The sequence below is a fragment of the Molossus molossus genome, unplaced genomic scaffold (genome assembly GCF_014108415.1).
Source record: "Molossus molossus isolate mMolMol1 unplaced genomic scaffold, mMolMol1.p scaffold_m16_p_23, whole genome shotgun sequence".
NCBI classification, from domain to species: Eukaryota; Metazoa; Chordata; class Mammalia; order Chiroptera; family Molossidae; genus Molossus; species Molossus molossus.
The window spans coordinates 2,008,481-2,027,177 of record NW_023425359.1 but is presented as its reverse complement, the minus strand read 5'-3'; the positions used below and the strand labels follow the sequence as shown (position 1 = coordinate 2,027,177).

At 38.3% G+C, this 18,697-nt stretch overlaps 1 protein-coding gene across 2 annotated transcripts in view; it reads left to right on the top strand.

The window, feature by feature from the left end:
• The window catches only part of LYST (lysosomal trafficking regulator), a 190,005-nt gene that overhangs the window by 45,279 nt on the left and 126,029 nt on the right, over positions 1-18,697 (top strand). For both annotated transcript variants that reach the window (XM_036277375.1, XM_036277374.1), the window contains 5 exons: positions 2,233-2,393; positions 3,184-3,374; positions 14,599-14,844; positions 17,064-17,237; positions 18,144-18,293. In XM_036277375.1, the coding sequence (XP_036133268.1) occupies positions 2,233-2,393; positions 3,184-3,374; positions 14,599-14,844; positions 17,064-17,237; positions 18,144-18,293 (922 nt within the window). The remainder of the gene's footprint in view (positions 1-2,232; positions 2,394-3,183; positions 3,375-14,598; positions 14,845-17,063; positions 17,238-18,143; positions 18,294-18,697) is intronic.

Below are 18,697 nucleotides of genomic sequence, written 5' to 3'. Positions count from 1 at the left end.
GTCCAGTGTCGGCCCCAGGAGGGAACAATCAAGGGCTTCGTTTTGTTTATTCATTAAAATATATGAAAACATGTCTTTGAGGCTTAATTTCTGTATTCCAAATAAATTTTTTTTGAGAAACTCAGTCTTCACAACTGCCTAAGTCTGAATGGCAGCTGCAGCCAACCAGTAAGTTTGTTTCTAGAACCTTGATTTAGATGGGTTAGAGCTGGGGTACCTCTTTCTCTTAGACTCTCTCCTCTTGTCTTGAACTCTCAGATGTGCCCGATGACCTCCGTAGGCCTCCCATCAGCACTGTGAAGTAGGTATATTATCCTCTTCTACATGTGAGGCACCTGAGACCCAGAGTAGGGAAAGTCACTGACCCAAAGTCATGGCACCAGTAAGGGGTACAGCTGAAAATTGAACCTACAACCTGACCCTAGACAGCACCCACATGTTTAAACCCTAGGTTTTGCTGCCCCTACAGCATTTTTCTGAATCAGGCCAGCTGACAGGTACAGGAATCATGAATTAATTATTAGATATGTTCAGAGTGAGAGCTTAGATGTTCACTGTGGACATTTCTGAGGTTAGTGAACATAGTCACTTGATTCACATACCACTATTTTTGTTGTTGTTAATCCTCACCCGAGGGTATTTTTTCCATTGATTTTTAGAGAGAGTGGAAGAGAGGGAGGGAGTGGGAAAGAGAAAGAGAGTAGAGTGAAAGAAAGAGAGAGATCGATTGGTTGCCTCCCACATGCCCCCTGACCAGGGCTGGAGATGGAACCTGCAACCCAGGGACATGCCCTTGACTGGGAATCAAACCTGAGACCCTCTGGTGCATGGGTCGATGCTCTAACCATTGACCCACACCAGCCAGGGCCACATACCACTATATTTTTACCCACCCATTTATTTCTACATTTCCTTGAAGGAACATTTTTGCCATTTGATACAAGTTAATGACTTCATTGTTAATCGAATAATGAGCAAGTGACCAAAGACAAAAGTATTATTCTGTTGATTGAAATTTAGTACTATCTTTATCACTTTCAGATCTAATAGAATAATTTCTACAAATAATACATTTTAAGAGGCCATTTTAATTATAATGACACTGAAAAACAACTTATTAATATTTTCTATTAATTTATATTTAACGAACAGCACACAAATTTGATAGGAATATATAATACATAGTAGTTACTTAATATTTGTTGAATTCATCTTTCTTTGATCATATACTAAGGTTTATTTACCCTTAAAAATTATATTGTTATATTGCCACTAGGTGTCAGTAGTGTTTCAGTCACAGCTCTTTGGTTCAAGAGACATGTCATGCACCTAATGGAAGTTATTTCTAATGGGTCATTTAAACCTCAGTTTTAAAAAGTTATCCCATGTATTTCTTTTATTAAAAATAATTCCTATAAATAGTCAAATTTATGTTAAATGTGAAATACAAAGCCTTAGGGAAAAGTTTTTAAATAAACATACACCAAAGTAGAATTTCTCATTAAGATTAGCTAACCAGATTAGTTTATTCCAAGTCTTTATCTTAATCCCACACTTTGCCTTTGTAAATTACCTTCATTATCTTCAGATGGAGTTTAAAACATTCCTAAACTAGGGGTAGAGCCTAGCACTCTGCAGTTTCAACTAGATGATGAAGTCCTCCCATCATGTGTTTCTATGAGAAAGCCTTACTTGACCTTTTCCTGTAAGGATTCCTGTAAAAACAAGACTAATCAAAAGCTCTGTAATGACTCAGCATTGAAAAAAATTAGAAAATTCAAAAAAGCGCTGGCATTTTCGTCAGAGCAAAACCTAAGAAGTGATATATTTTTTTCTGAATAGTCTTTGGCCTCATAGAGGACCTGAGATTGTAGGAATTGTTTATCAAAATGGGAGTCATCTTGGTAAAATTAGGGGAAAATGGTTGGGTTGTGTCTGCGTATGCGGAAGTCAGATGGCACAGAAAACTTCTAGTAGATGTCAGGTCACTTCCCATGGCCTGATTTGGGTCCTCAGGCACCTTTATCCTGTTCCCCAGTTTCTGGGCCTTCCAGACATCAGCACCTTAGACCAAGACAACAGAATTCATTCTCTTTCTTCCCATTACCAACTATTTGATACCGAACCAAGAAAACTGTTCAAGAATTTCCCATTATTTAACACTCATACTTAAAAAATACTTAGTGCCTAGTCTTCACTAAAGTAATTGATTTAACTTTGTTTTTAATGTAGGAAACCTGATGTTACTTTGGATTTTATGCTTCCAAGGAAAACAAGTTTGTCATCTGATAGCAATAAAACATTTTGCATGATTGGCCATTGTTTATCATCCCAAGAGGAGTTTTTGCAGTTGGCTGGAAAATGGGACCTGGGAAATTTACTCCTCTTCAATGGTATATTTTTCCCCTTTGAAGCATTTTTTAATTTTTCTTTCAGTTAAAAAATATTAAACTAAGTAAATTACCTTGGATAAAATATTAATCCCTGTTTCTTTACTCATACTTAATAAGTACAGTATTTCCTAGATTTCAAGATGGCTTGTAAAATACTTTAACATTTTTATAATCTAAATGTTTCTTATAATTGACATATACATTTAATGCAGCGATATACTTCTTACCCACTACCCCCCAAAATGAAGCTTATATTAAATCAACTTTATTTTGTTATCCTGGAAAATGCAGTATCATGACAGGTAAACTTAGAATGGTTGTCTCTTTTATAATTTCAGTATATTCTATAAAAATACCAAAATTTAAGGAAAAAAGAAATATTTGACTTAAAAAAATACATCATCAAACCTCCTGACACATAGTAGCATTCAAACAGTGTTTATTGAATAGATGGGTGGATGGAAGGAATAAAGATATCAATTCACATTTCATTTTTAAAAGGAATTTACCGAGGTATACTTTCCATTGAAAAACAAAACAAAACAAACCCCACCACACCCCCTGTTTTATAGTTTAAGGAACAAATAGAAACTTTATGATTTTATCTTATCAAGAGCTAATTATATAAATTATTTTTCCATTGACTTGGAAATTGAGGCTTTAATCAATTTTATAAGATATAATGAACAATAATCTGGCATAAAAAATTCTTGGCTTTTTGCTTTTTGTGGAAAATTCCGGTTAGAATGTTTTATATAAGAAACTATGTTTTTATGTTTTTGCTATTCAGGAGCTAAGATTGGTTCACAAGAGGCCTTTTATCTATATGCTTGTGGACCCAACCACACATCCATAATGCCGTGTAAATATGGCAAGCCTGTGATTGACTACTCCAAGTATATTAGTAAAGAAATTTTGCAATGTGAACAAATCAGAGAACTTTTTATGACCAAAAAAGATGTGGACATTGGTCTCTTAATCGTAAGTTTTCATTTTATGTTTAACTTTATAGTAACTGTACATATGTATGTTTCTTGAATATGTAACTAGCTATGAATAAAACCTCTAATGTTTTTTGTTTTTGTTTCTCAACATTTTCTTTCTTCAGAATATGGGTTTGTTTGTTTTCTGGAAAATAAATTAGAATACGTTGACTTCAGAATTTGTTTTCAGGTTTCAAATTTTCATCCCTTTTCCCTAGAAATATAGTTGTTTACTAAGTTTAGTTTATATGTATTAATCATTTAAGAAAAATGTTTATGATACAGTGAATATATAACACATTAGCTTAAAAATATTGCTCATTATATTTCTTTTCTATACTTAATAATAAATGCCAGGTTTTATATTTAATTTTAATTACATATATTCAGATTTTAGAATATTCTTATTTTTTCAGTTTGGGTAGCCCTTTGAGCATCTTTAAATTGATATATAATTCACATGACATAAAATTCACCCTTTTAAAGTATACAGTTAATGGATTTTGGTGTAATTACAGGATTGTGCAACCATCACTGGTCTCTCACTTCAGTGCATTTTCATCAGCTTAAAAGGAACCCTATAACCACAAGCAATCTTTCTCCCCCATCTCCTCCTTCTTCCAGCCTCTACCAACCATTGATCTACTTTCTGTCTCTAGATTTGCTTATTCTGGACATTTCATATAAATGAAGTCATACCATATGTGATCTTCGGTGACTGACTTCTTTCAGTCAAAATAATATTTTCAATGCTCATCCATGTTGTGCATGAATTAATACTTTATTCTTTTTATGGTTGAATGATATTCCATTGTATGGATGTACCATGTTTCGTTTATCCATTCTTCAGATGATGGACATTCTGGAATATTCTTACTCCCGCTATTTACATGGCCTCCTTCTTTCTCTTTTTTTATTGTTGATGCTATTACAGATATTCCCCCATTTTCCCACTTTTTCCCCCTCCCCCAACCCTCCCCAGCCTTCACCACATTGTCTGTGTCCATGGGCCATGCATACATGCATATATGTTCTTTGGCTAATCTCGTCTAGTACCCCCCACTGTCCTCCCCTCTCAGATCTGTCAGTCTGTTCCACCTATCCATGCCTCTGGTCCTACTTTGTTCATTAGTTGATTTTGTTCATTAAATTCCACATATAAGTGAGATCATATGGTATTTGTCTTTCTCTGATTTGCTTATTTTGCTTAGCATAATGATCTCCAGATCCATTCATGCTATTGCAAAGGGTAAGAGCTCCTTTTTTTTATAGCCACATAGTATCCGTTGTGTAAATGTACCACATCTTTTTTACCTACTCGTCTGCTGATAGGCACTTGGGCTGTTTCCAGATCTTGGCTATTGTGAATAACCCTGTGAACATAGGGGTACATATGTTATTTGTGATTGGTGCTTCAGAATTCTTATGCTCAGAGTGGGATCGCTGGGTCAAACAGCAGTTCCATTTTTGTTTTTTGAGGAAACTCCATACTGTTTTCCATAGTGGCTACATCAGTCTGCATTCCCACTAGCAGTACACTAGGGTTCCCTTTTCTCCACACCCTCGCCAGCACCTGTTGTTTGTTTATTTATTGATAGAAATAAAATTTTAAAAAAAGGATGTTATTCATCAGATAGAGTGGGAGGGAGGGAGGGAGAGAGAGACCAAGAGAAACATCGATGTGAAAGAGCCACATCAACCGGTTGCCTCCTGCATTACCCGACCAGGGCCAGGGATGAACCGCAACCGAGGTACGTGCCCTTGACCGGATCAAACCCGTGACTCATTGGTCTATGGTCCAATGCTCTAACCACTGAGGAAAACTGGCCAGGGCTCTATTGGCCATTTGTGTGTTCTCTTTGGAGAAGTGTCTGTTTGGGTCCTTTGCCCATTTATTCTTTAATATCAGTAACAACTAGGAATTTTGCTTTCAAAATATTGCTAACTTTGCTTATATGAGACTTTCAGATTGCTTTTTATATATTATTTTAATATTTTATTCTGTTAATATATACTCCTGGCTGGTTTGGCTCAGCAGTTGGAGCATCAGCCTGTGGACTAGGGAGTCCCGGGTTCGGTTCCCACAAGGGGCATGTACCAAAAAAAAATAATAATAACAATAATAATATATACTTTAGGAGCTTGTGAAGGATAGTTTTTATTATAGAAGCTAGAAAACTGAGCCTTTATGGTCTTAGAAGATTATCTGCAAACTGGTAGAGGTGGCCATCCCATTATGTTCCTCCTTGTCTTGCTTCTTACGAGAGGTGCAATGATAGGGCAGAGAGATTTCTTTCTGAAGGAGGCTACTGTTTTGGAATGTATTTTGTTGTTGTTGTTAATGAGGTGTATATTTCACAATAAAAATAAATTGTATTTTAATTTTGTTAACATTTGACCATAGTAAAAAAGAAATTCCTAGTACAGACATTTTATAAAACATTTCTAAGTCTTAGGTGGTGTTAAATATATATCTGTGCAAAGTAGATGTAGATCCCTATGGAAACTAAAGGTCTGACATCACACATGTGATCTTTTTCTCCCTAAGGAGTATTTTAAAAATGGGTTTGGGAGCATTTGGGCTGTCCACTATTTTTGGCTGGGGGCCAGGGGTGCCCAGTGTTCTGCGTGGGCCGTGTTATACAGCAGAGAATTGTCCTACCACTGAAAAAACAAGCTTCAGGAAAGCAGGCCTCAAACCTGAGTGTGCCTCAGAGTCACCAGACGACTTGTTAAAATGTGGATTGCTGGGCCAGAGTTTCAGAGTCAGGATGTCTGAAGTATGGCCAAGAATTTGCATTTTTAACAAATTCCCAGGTGATGCTGATGCAGCTGGTTGCAGACCACACATGAGACCAAGGAGCTCACACAAGTTGTTCAAGAAGAACAAGTAACTCTCTAGTTTTTAGTTAATCCATTTGTTTTTACACACTCCCCAAATTTTCTTAATCCTTTTATTTTGCCTGAAAAGAATATTGGTATATAAGTTGTAAAATTCAACATAAATTATCACAAATTAAAACTCTATGAATTTTATGTGAAAACTTTTTAGAAAGTATTTTAGGCCTGATCCAGTAATTTGGGGTTTGAGGTCCTGAGTGAGCAGCCAGGCTGAGATGGTACCTCCTGGCAAGGTGTTGTCAGGTGGGACTGGTTCAGGTACACAGGCATCCGGGCAGGTCTGAGGAAAACTATCCAGGGTTAAAAGTTTGCTTCACCAGCCTAATCATCTAGATTAGACATCCAGGTCAGTGTAGTTGGTATGCAGATATGCTAAATGGTGTCTGATCGAACTGCCCTTAAATCACTGAGGGCTCCCTCAGCCTCTGTAAGAAGAAACTGGGTGGGCAGTTTGTGGTTTCCCTAAGCCTGAGCTCTTCCCAGTGTATTCTGCATTTTAAAATACCAGAACTTGCCCTGGCCGGTTTGGCTCAGCGGTTAGAGAATCGGCCTGCGGTCCGGAGAGACCCGGGTTCGGTTCCCGCTAAGAGCATGTACCTCGGTTGCAGTTTGTCCCTGGCCCTGGTTGGTTGTGCGGGTGGCAGCCACTCGATGTGTCCCTTTCACGTCGATGTTTCTCTCTCTCTCTTCCTCTCTCTCCCTCCCACTCTATCTGTACAAAAAATGGAAAAACGTCCTCGGGTGAGGATAAAAAAAAAAAAAAAAAATGCCAGAACTTTTCTTTTATATTCTATTATTTTTATTTTTTTTATGTTGAAAGTATTACATATGTCCCTCCCTTTTCCCCTCATTGATCCCCTCCTCTATGCTCCCATCCCCCTCCTGCTTTCCCCAAACTATTGTCTGTGTCCATTGGTTGTGTATATATGCATATAAGTATTTGGTTTATCTTTTCCCAACCCCCACACTCCCCTTCCCCTTGAAGTTTGTCGCTCTGTTCCCTGCTTCCATGTCTCTGGATCTGTTCTGATGGACAGCTTATTTTGTTCATGATGTTCCCTAAATAAGTAAGATCATGTGGTACTTGTCTTTCTCTAACTGATTTATTTTGCTTAGCATAATACTCTCCAGATCCTTCCATGTTGTCTCAAAAGTAAGAGATCTTTCTTTCTTACAGCTGCATAGTATTCCATTGTGTAAATGTAGCACAGCTTTTTTATCCAACTCATCTACTGATGGACACTTGGGGTGTTTCCAGATCTTAACTATTGTAAATAACATTGCTATGAACATGGGGTGCATATACACTTTTTGATTGGTGTTTCAGGCTTCTTAGGGTATATTCCTAGAAGTGGTTTCATTGGGTCAAATGGCAGTTCAATTTTTAAGTTTTTGAGGAAACACCATATTGTTTTCCATAGTGGCTGCACCAGTCTGCATTCCCACCAGCAGTGTACTAGAGTTCCCTTTTCTCCCCACCCTCGCCAGCACTTGTTTGATGATATGTTGATGGCAGCCATTCTGGCAGGTGTGAGGTGGTACCTCATTGTTTTTTTAATTTGCTTCTCTCTGAGGATAAGTGGTGTTGGGCATTTTTTCATATGTCTCCTTGCCATTTTTATGTCCTGTTTGGAGAAGTGTCTGTTCAGGTCTTCTGCCCACTTTTTCTGTTGTTGTTGTTGTTGTTGTTAATCCTCACCCGAGAATAGTTTTCTATTGATTTTCAGACAGAGTGGAAGGGGAGAAGGGGAGAGAGAAAAACATAGATGTGAGAGAGACACATCAACTGGCTGCCTCCCACACGACCCTGACGGGGTCCAAGAATCAAACCTGTAACCCAAGTACATGCCCTGGGAATCGAACCTGTGACCCTTTCGTTCTCAGGCCCATGCTCTAACCTCTGAGCCAAATTGGCCAGGACCGCCCATTTTTTAATTGGATTGTTTATCTTCATTTTGTTGAGTTGTATGAGTACTCTATATTTTGGATATTAATGCTTTCTCTGATATATCATTGGCAAATACGTTCTCCCAGAAAGTGAGTTCCCTTTTCATTTTGATACTGGTTTCTTTTTTTAATCCTCACCCAAGGACATTTTTAAATATTTTGTTCAGATAGAGTGGGAGGGAGAGAGAGAAAGAGAGAAACATCAGTGTGAAATGCTTTTAGTTTTTGCCCATTGAATATGATGTTAGCTGAATATGATGTAGGTTTTTCACATATGGCCTTTCTTATGTTGAGACATGATCCTTCTGTTCCCACTTTGCTGAGCATTTTCATCAGAAATGGGTGCTGTATTTTGTCAGATGTTTTTTCAGCATCTATTGATATGATCATATGATTTTTATCTTTCATTTTGTTTATATGTTGTATCACATTTATTGATTTGTGATCATTGTACCAGCCTGGCATCCCTGGGATGAAGCCCACTTGATCATGGTGAATTATTTTTTAATATATTGCTGGATCTGATTTCCTAATATTTTGTTGAGGATTTTGGCATCCATGTTAATAAGGGATATTGACCTGTAGTTTTCTTTCCTTGTAGGGTCTTTATCTAGTTTTGGAATTAGGATTATGTTGGCCTCATAAAAAGAGCTTGGAAGTCTTCCCTTTTCTTGAATTTTTTGTAATAGTTTGAGGAGAATCAGTGTTAGTTCTTCTTTGAATGTTCAGTAAAACTCCCCTATGAAGCCATCCAGACCCTGGCTTTTGTTTGCTGGGAGTTTATTGATTACAGCTTCAATTTCCTTAGTTGTTATTGGTCTTTTCAAGTTTTCTGACTCTTCCTGGTTCAGTTTTGGGAGACTGTGTGATTCTAGGAATTTGTCCATTTTACCTGGGTTGTCCAGTTTGTTGGCTTATAATTGTTCATAGTATTTTTTTTCTTTTAAAAAAATATATTTTTATTGATTTTTTTTTAGAGAGAGAAGAAAGAGATAAAAACATCCAAGAGAAAGAGAAACGTCAGTGGGCTGCCTTCTGCATGCCCCCTAATGGGGATCAAACCCATGACCTGGGCATGTGCCCTGACCAGGAATCAAACCAGAACCTCTCAGTCCATGGGATGATGCTCAATCCACTGAGCCACACTGACCGGGCTGGTCGTAGTATTTTCTAACAATCCTTTGTGTTTCTGTGGTGTCACTTGTTACTTCTCCTCTTTTGCTTCTGATTTTGTTTATTTGGCTTCTCTCTCTTTGTTTCTTCGTGAGTCTGGCAAAAGGTTTGTCAATCTTGTTTATCTTTTCAAAGAACCACCTCTTGGTGTCATTGATCTTTTGAGTTTTTTTTTTTAGTCTCTGTGTGATTTATTTCCGCTCTGGCCTTTATTATTTCTTTCCTTTTATTTGCTCCAGGTTTTTCTTTTTGTTTACTTTCTAGTTATTTAAGTTATATTGTTAGACAGTCTATTGGAAAATTTTCTTGTTTCTTGAGGTAGGCCTGTATTGCTATGAACTTCCCTCTCAGGACTGTTTTTGCTGCGTCCCATAGATTTTGTGTTGTCGTGTGTTCATTTTCATTGATTTCCAGGAAGTTTTTAATTTCTTCCTTGATCTCCTTGGTAACGTATTCATTGTTTAATAACATGCTATTTAGTTTCCATGTGTTTGAATGTGTTTGAGTGTTTTTATTGTAATTTCTAGTTTCATGCCATTGTGATCTGAGATGTTTGATATTATTTCAATCTTCTTGTACTTGTAGAGACTTAGTTTATGTCCTAACATGTGGTCTAGCTTTGATAATGTTCCATGTGCACTTAAGAAGAATGTGTGTTTTGTAGTTTGGGGGTGTAATTCTCTGAAAATATCTATTAAATCCATTTGATCTAGTGTGTCATTAGGGTCTCTGTTTCCTTGTTAACTTTTTGTCTAGAGGGTCTATCCAGTGATGTTGGTGGGGAGTTGAGGGTCCTGCTATGATTGTATTGCTGTCAATTTCTCTCTTGAAGTCGTCCGTAAGTTTTTAAATATATTTTGATGCTCCTATATTGGGTACATATATGTTTACCAAGGTTATATCCTCTTGTTGGATCGATCCTTTTAATATTATGTAGTGGCCTTCTTTGTCTCTTATATGGCCTTCATTTTGACATCTATTTTATGAGATAATAGTATGCCACCCCAACATTTTTTTCAATTCCATTTTCTTGGAAATACTTTTTCCATCCCTTCACTTTCAACCTGTGTGATCTTTTGTTGTGAGGTAGGTTTCTTATAGACAACATATATATTGGTCATGCTTTCTAATCCATTCAGCTACTCTGTTTTTTTGATCAGATCATTTAATCCACTTACATTTAAAGTTATTATAGATATGCACTTAATTTATTGCCATTTTTATTTATTATGCCCATGTTTCTCTATTTCTTCTGCTTATTACAACAGTCTTATTTTTTATTTTTTTATTCCTTACCTGAGGATATTTTTCTATTTATCATCAGACAGAGTGAGAAGGAGGGAGAGAGAAAGAGACAGAAACACATTGATGTGATAGAGCTACATCGACTGGTTGCCTCTTGCATGACCCAACCAGGGCTGGGGACAAACCACAACCAAGGTATGTGCCCTTGACTGGAATCAAACCTGTGACTCATTGGTCTGCGAGACTGACGCTCTAACTGATGAGCCAAACCAGCTAGGGCTACAGCAGTCTTTCCAATGTTTCTTACAGTGCTGCTTTGGTGCTAATATACGTATTCTCTTAGCCTTTTTTTTTTTTTTTTTTTTTTTTTTTGTCTGGGAAGCTCTTTATTTCACCTTCTATTTTGAATGATAACCTTGCTGGATAGGTAGTCTTGGATTCAGATCCTTGTTTTTTATTACCTTGAATATTTTATGCCATTCCCTTCTGGCCTGTAGTGTTTCTGTTGAGAAATCAACTGACAGCCTTATGGGGGCTCCTTTGTAGATAATCTGTGGCTTTCCTCTTGCTGCCTTTAAGATTCTCTCTTTGTCTTTAATATTTGACATTTTAATTATGATGTATCTTGGCATGGGCCTTTTGGGGTTCTTCTTGCTTGGGGCTCTCTGTGCTTCCTGAACTTGTATGCCTTTTTTCTTCACCAAGTTAGGGAAGTTTTCTGACACATTTTCTTCAAATAGATTCTCTAACCCTTCCTCACTTTCTTCTTCTTCTAGTATTACCGTGATGTGGATGTTGTTATGTTTCATGTTGTCCCACAGCTCTCTTAAACTATCCTCCTGTTTTTTAATTGTTTTTTATTTTTGGTTCTCTGATTGAGTGACTTTTTTCTACCCTGTATTCTAATTCGCTGATCTGATCCTCAACTTTCTCTAATCTGCTGGTTATTCCTTCTAATGTGTTCTTTATTTCTGCTGTGTCATTTTTCATTTCCTCTTGGTTGTTTTTTATTTCCAATTGGTTGATTTTCATTGTTTCTATATCTTTACCCATGTTGTTGAGTTTCCTCATAATCATTACTCTGAACTCTACCTCTGATAACTTGGTATCTCCATTTCATTTAGTCCTTCTTCTGTAGAATTCTCTTGTTCTTTCATTTGGAATTTCTTTCTTTGTTTCACCATTTGGCTGTCTCAGCAGGGCTTAGAGCCTGCCAGAATTTCCCTGTGGGTATCAATGTTTAGCAGATTATGGCTTCCTCTGCTGGGTTTGGATGAGTATGGAAGGGACCATGCTGAACACCAATGTCTGGTCTTATTTTCCTTGGTAGAGTTGCAGACCAGGCCAAGATTCAAGTATCCCAGAGCCTTTGCCTGGAGGCTGACTGTTAGTTTCAGTCACTTAATGTGTCTCAGGTGTAGCCCTCACTGAATGAAAAATCCCCCAGGTGGGCAGGGTAAGAGGATTTTCAGCCAGTGAGGCAAATGCTTCCCTCTGGGCTAAAGCCTCCTTGAGAGGAAAACTCTGCCTGAAGAAAATGGTTTCTGCAGCATGTGTTAATGACTCAGCATAGGGACCCAGCCAGCTGCCTTCACAGTTCTACCACCCCAGAGCCTTGAAACTCAATGACCAGTGACCACAAGCCAGGCCCAGGATTCAGAGCACCCAGAGACTTGGGTTTTTTTCCTGCAAGCTGGCCAGTAGTCTCTAACAGTTAATGAGCTTCAAGTTGCAGTTCTGTGCTAGGCGCTGACTCCTCCCTGCTGGACCGGGTTAAATTCTAATGGGAGGGGCAGTTGCTCCTCCCCACCCCCACCCTGAGCTGTAGCTGCTTTGATGGGAGATCTCTGCTTGAGAAGAATGGTTCCTGCAGCATGGGTTAATGGCTCAGAACAGGCAGCCAGGCCTCAGCCTTCACAGCCCAGTGTCCAGAGCCACGAAACCCAACAACTGAGAGCCAAGCCCAAGGCTTGAAGCCTTCTGTCTCATCTCTCGTCTCTGTTTACAGGCTGGTTGATAGTCTCTGGCAGTTAATGAGACTCAGGTTGAGCTTCTCCTGGCCTGGTAGGGTTAAATGCCAAAGGGTGGGGCAGTTGCTTCCCCCGAACCCAGCCCCAGGCTAAAGCTGCTCTAATTGGAAAAGACTGAGAAAAATGGCAATTGCAGCATGAGGGAATGACTCAGCATAGGGCTCCTGATGGCCTCCTTCCCAATACTCTCCCTAGCCCATGAACCCCCACTTCTCCTCACACAGCTCCAGTCCCATCTGCCCTCCCTCTGCTGGAGCCCAAGGTGAGTGGCTGTGGCTGTACTTTAGTGTCTTTCAGGGAAGTGCCGGTGTTCCCAATTCTTCTCCGTGCCAGACAGAACCTCTGCTCTGGTGTTTTTCACAGCCAGGTGTTCTGTGGGCGCCTTGCCCTGTTCTGCCACTCTGCTGGGGAGCCGGCTTGGGGTTTAACCCTCTGACTTCTCAGAGGGAACTTCTCACAGCTAAGATAACCCTCAGCTGCTGCCTGTGGGAGCCCAGCCAGCCCTCTTGCACCCCCGCACCTCCTACCAGTCTCCATGTGGGCTCCTCTTTATGTCCCTGGTTATTCCGGTTCTCTCCAGCTGCTCTTCAGTTGGTGATTCCAGATGACTTTTCTTTAGTTTTTGTAATTCCAGTTTGGTTCTGGGAGACAGTCTTTGTAGCTTCCATTCACTCCGCCACCACTTTTCCTCCCTCTATTTACCAGAATTTTTAAAGTACAGTCACCGCACCCCAATCCGTGGTTTTACTTTTGCAGTTTTAGTTACCTACAGTCAGCTGCGGTCCAAAAATACTAAATGGAAATTTCCAAAAATAAATAATTCATAAGTTTTAAATTGCACCCCATTCTGAGTATCCTGATGAAATCTTGTGTAGTCCTGCTCTGTGCTGCCTGGGGAGTGAATCCTGCCTCTGTCAGCATCTCTACTGTGGATGTTCTCCGCCCGTTAGTCACCTAGGTGATCATATCAACTGTCACAGTGTTACAGTGCTTGTGTTCAAGTCACCCTTATTTTACTTAGTAATGGCCCCAAAGCATTTACGCATTTATTACAGTATGTTGTTATGTGTTCTATTTTATTATTGTTATTAATCTTTTACCGTGCCTAATATATAAATTAAACTCTATCATAGAAATGTATGTATAGGAAAAAACACGGTGTATATAGGGTTCAGTGCTGTTCTTAGTTTCAGGGTGGTGGTGTCCTGGGTACATCCCCTGTGGATGGGGCGGGGGGTTGTGACTGTAGTTAATAGAAGCTTGACAGGAAGCCAGAAGATGATCAGAATTACTCTCTGCATGCGAGAAATATTGAAAGTTCTATTCAATTTTAGTTTGGTGGGCTGATAGTCTGGAATTTTATTCTAACACAAAGCATTATCTGATTTTAGAGTCACTTGTTTTTTTATTTTATTAAATGTATTGGGGTGACATTGGTTAATAATATTATAATTCTGTAATACATCATCTGTATATTACATGTGTGTATAGTCACTTATAAATTCAAGCCCATGAGCAAATTGAAAGGAAAATAATTGAATACATTGATCCCAAGTTCCCATCTCATAGGGTTGTAAAGATTGGTTAATACTTATGTTCATAGAACAGTGTCTGGCATGCAGTGGGTATGGTATAAGATTTAGCTGTTGTTAGTGGTAATAGTAAGTATAATTTCATTTTTATTCTAAAATGATCAAAGCTGGATCCCTCAGCCTTGCTGTACTGTTGATAACTGTTAAATGCAGCATCTGTTCCTCTGTGGGGAGCCACCTTGCTGCTCTTGTTCACCCTTGTTTAGAGTAATATCCGTCTCTTAAAACAAAGAAAAAGACTTGTTGGTTGTCTTTTTACTTTGGAGTATCTATTGGCTAGTTGATACCTTTTTAAACTTTGTTTCATTACTTAGAGAAAATATTTGTGTTTCAGGAAAGCCTTTCGGTTGTTTATGCAACATGCTGTCCTGCTCAGTACACCATCTATGAGCCAGTTATTAGACTTAAAGGTCAAGTGAAAGCCCAGCTCTCTCAAAGACCTTTCAGCTCAAAGGACGTTCAGAGCATCTCAATGGAACTTCATCATCTAAAGAATCTCCGACCTATAGAGTGTAAAACTATCCAAGGCATTCTACATGAGATTGGGGGAACTGGGATATTTGTATTTCTCTTCGCTAGGGTAAGAATCATTTATTTTAATTTTATCTAAAGAGGAACTTTTTATTATTGATAAATTTTAGGTTTCTTGTTTATTACAAAACTATACGTCAACTATATTTAACTTTTAAGATTAAAAAGATCACATGTCCTGGCAGGTGCAGCTCAGTAGGTTGAGCATCATCCCAGGCACCGAAAGGTCACCAGTTTGATTCCCAGTCAGGGCACATACCCAGGTTGCGGGTTCAGTCCCTGGTTGTATGGGAGGCAACCCATCGATGTTTCTCTCTCATATCAATGTTTCTCTTTCTCTCTCTCCCTCTCCTTTTCTCCCTAAAATCAATAAAAACATATATATTTTTAAATCACATATTTAAGGTGTCGTTAAGCTTTCTGTCACAGATAAAGTTTCTTTTAATTCATGATTATTTTAGAAATTTTTAATCTAGAAATGTAATTAGAACAATTAAATGTTAAATAAGATTAAAGTTGCCTATGAGAAAAAAAAATGCATGTTGTAGTGACAATATAGAAGACATGTATTTAAAATAAGGTTTGTGAAACTTGTTTTTCTCTTGAAGCTTCCAGATATATGAAAAAAAAAAAAAAAAACAAACAAGGGTCAACAAATAAGAACAAAAAAAGTACTTAATCTATTTGGGTTTGAAGTTTTTTTTAAAGAGAAGGAGAAATATAAAAAGTTTAACTCATGCTATGGGTGCTATATTAGCATACATTGTTTAATTGTCTGTTTCATTTAGTCATCTGAGGGCAGGGGAGTATCTTTCCTGGCATAATTAGGGAGTCAGTAAGTGTGCATGGACTGTTCTAGGGATGGCTGGAATCCAGAGCAGGGGACACAGACGCTCTCGCTTTGCCATGGACCATCTCTGCTTCCTGGGCACTCGTGTTCTTGTTCATCTAAAGCAGCCCTGAGCCTCTTCCATGTTCAGAATCTTGTCCCTAATTCTAACTTATGCAACATCATCCAGTTTTCACAGTCTCCCTACCTGGCTTTCTTGCAGGGGTGGGGAACCATTTTTCTGCCAAGGGCCATTTGAATTTATAACATCATTCGAGGGCCATACAAAATTATCAACTTAAAAATTAGCCTGCTGTATTTGGTCAGGCTAATTTGGTTAGGCATGTGATGTTAACTGGAATTGATCTCAAGGGCCTTATGTGGCCCTGTAGGCTGGGCGTTCCCCACAATGGAACCATTTTTTATTAGTTTTGCAATAAGGGACATTTTGGTATCTACTTCTCTAGCTTGTATAATTTCAAAATGTATACCCTTAGTTTTTCTTCTTTCTCAAGTTTAATATAAATTTGTTATGATCACTGCTACTCAGTGACAAGCTCCTTAGAGAAAAAGGTTAATTTTTATCTTATATATATTTAAGACTTTTAAAGTATGTTTTCACATTTAAAGCTTAGAGACCCTGTTCAGTATCTTTCCTCCTCCCCTACAAAAATGAGAGTCAATCTCCTTAAACTCCTTACTGCATGGCCCAGCTTTTAAGCCTAGTCTCCACCCTTCAGCCAAATCAGCAACCTGCTGCATCCTAGATGAAGTGTGAACATCCACTTTAGACCTGTACCCTTCCTTCTCCTGACTGTCTCCCAGCCCTGCTCCCGCAGAGCCCTGCTTTCTAGAACGGGGCTCTTTCCAGGCCGTCTTCCCTTCACGCAGGCTTCCCTGCGCCAGGCAGAGTGGACTCAGCAGATTCTGTGCCCTTGAGGTGCTCACAGTGTCTCATTCTTCTTTGCCTTTTATCATAATAAGGTGTGTGTTTCTCACATGTAGTTGTTGTGAGAAAGTGTTGCCTGAATTGATGGACAAGGTGTAATCTATGGCTTCTGTACATACGTGTCTTTTGACTGGACAGTGCTCCTCTTTATCTGTCACAGCACAAACCAGAGCCAGTTTGTTGATTGACTCAGCAAAAATTTGAAGCATTTTGCTAGCATTTCAGATAACTAATAAAATGCTACTGACTTCTAAAGTTGTTAATGTTATCGTAGTTCATTTATTTATTTATTATTTTAGAGACTAAAGAGCATGGAGCTAATCTTTCAGTTTTGTTTATTTATAATTCTTAAATAATTATACAGTGTGAGCAATAAAAATAAACTTTCAAATGAAAACTGATAGATTGATTACATAATGCTAGATAATCACATGTTAAATTTTTACTCTCAACAAACCAGAGAAAAACCTATCCCCCTTTTTTTTTTTAGGTTGTGGAACTTAGTAGCTATGAAGAAACTCAAGCATTAGCACTGAGAGTTATACTCTCATTAATTAAATACAACCAACAGAGAATACATGAATTAGAAAATTGTAATGGGCTTTCCATGATTCATCAGGTGTTGATCAAACAAAAATGCACTGTTGGCTTTCACATTTTGAAGGTATGTCCTCATAAAGTTTATTCTCATAGTTTCATGTGCAGTGATACTTCTCTCTTCATTAAAGTCTCCCAACAATAGAGTTGTGTTTCAGTTATTTCTGAAGAAAATGAAGGAATTGCAGTAGTGTAAATTTAATCAAACTAAGGTACTCCTCTGGTTTTTCCATCATTTAAATAATTGCATTTTATTATTTAAAACATTTTAGAAGAGTAAGAGAGAAAAAATACTTGTAGAACTTTAGGTCTGCGTGAGCCCAGAGGTATCTCCTAGGCTGGCCCCTCATCTTCCAGGCGATGGAATTGAGACCCTTGGAGACATTGTTGTTGCTTTGGCTCCCATGGTTCTCCAGACACCTAGTCCTAAGCATTTCCGTGAGGTCATGTTGCTATAGAGCTCATGTTTTAAAGCCATATTAGCTCTTACTACCATCCAGCTGTCATCGTACACTTAAACCTTTCTGGCTAAAAGCAGTAACACTGTGGAAGTATTTCTCTCTGAGGTTCTAGTACTAATGCAAAAGATGCTGCCTCTTCCTGTATCCCAGCCCCCCAATTCTTAAAACTCACGATCTAAACATTTATGACATGAATCCTGACCATTTGGGGGTAAAGATTTTGTAGCCTAACAGATTTATTGAATTTAAAAAATAAAAACAGAATGTGGTTTATTTTGCCCCATGTTTGAAACTGAGTAATCATGTACAAATATTTAGAAGTTTGTGTTTTTCTAATTATTTGAATTGTTTTGTAAAACAAATTAAAGATACTTTGTGAAATTCTGAATTATTCACCATTTTTCCTTTGAATTTAATGTTATGATTTTTAAGATTGAAAGCTTATAGTTTCTGTTGAATTTTCGGATGCATCGATTATTAATGCATCTTGTGTTTATGCTAATTTTCCATAGACCCTTCTTGAAGGTTGCTGTGGGGAAGATATTCTTCATCTCAATGAGAATGGAGAGTTTAAATTAGATGTGGAGTCTAAAGCTATAATCCAAGATGTTAAACTGCTCGAGGAGCTATTGCTTGACTGGAAGATATGGAATAAAGCAGAGGTATGCTTTTTTGTTTTTTTTTTCTTTATTGATTTTAGAGAGAGAGGAAGGGAAAGGGAAAGAGAGAGAGAAACATCAATCAGAGAGAACATTGATTGGCCGCCTCCTGCACACCCCCAAGTGGGGACCAGGCCCACAATACAGGCATGTGCCCTGACTGGGGATCGAACCGGCAACCTCTTGGTGCATGGGTTGATGCTCAACCACTGAGGCACACCAGCCAGGCGACATATACTTATTTTTTGTGGTGAAAAACACATGACATAAATTTACCCTCTTAAGTTTTAAGTGTACAATATAGTGTTAACTGTATGCACTGTGTTGTACAGTATCTCTAGAACCTTTTCATATTGCTTGGCTGAAACTGTGCTCATTGAAATATAAGTCCCTATTTCTCCTTTCCC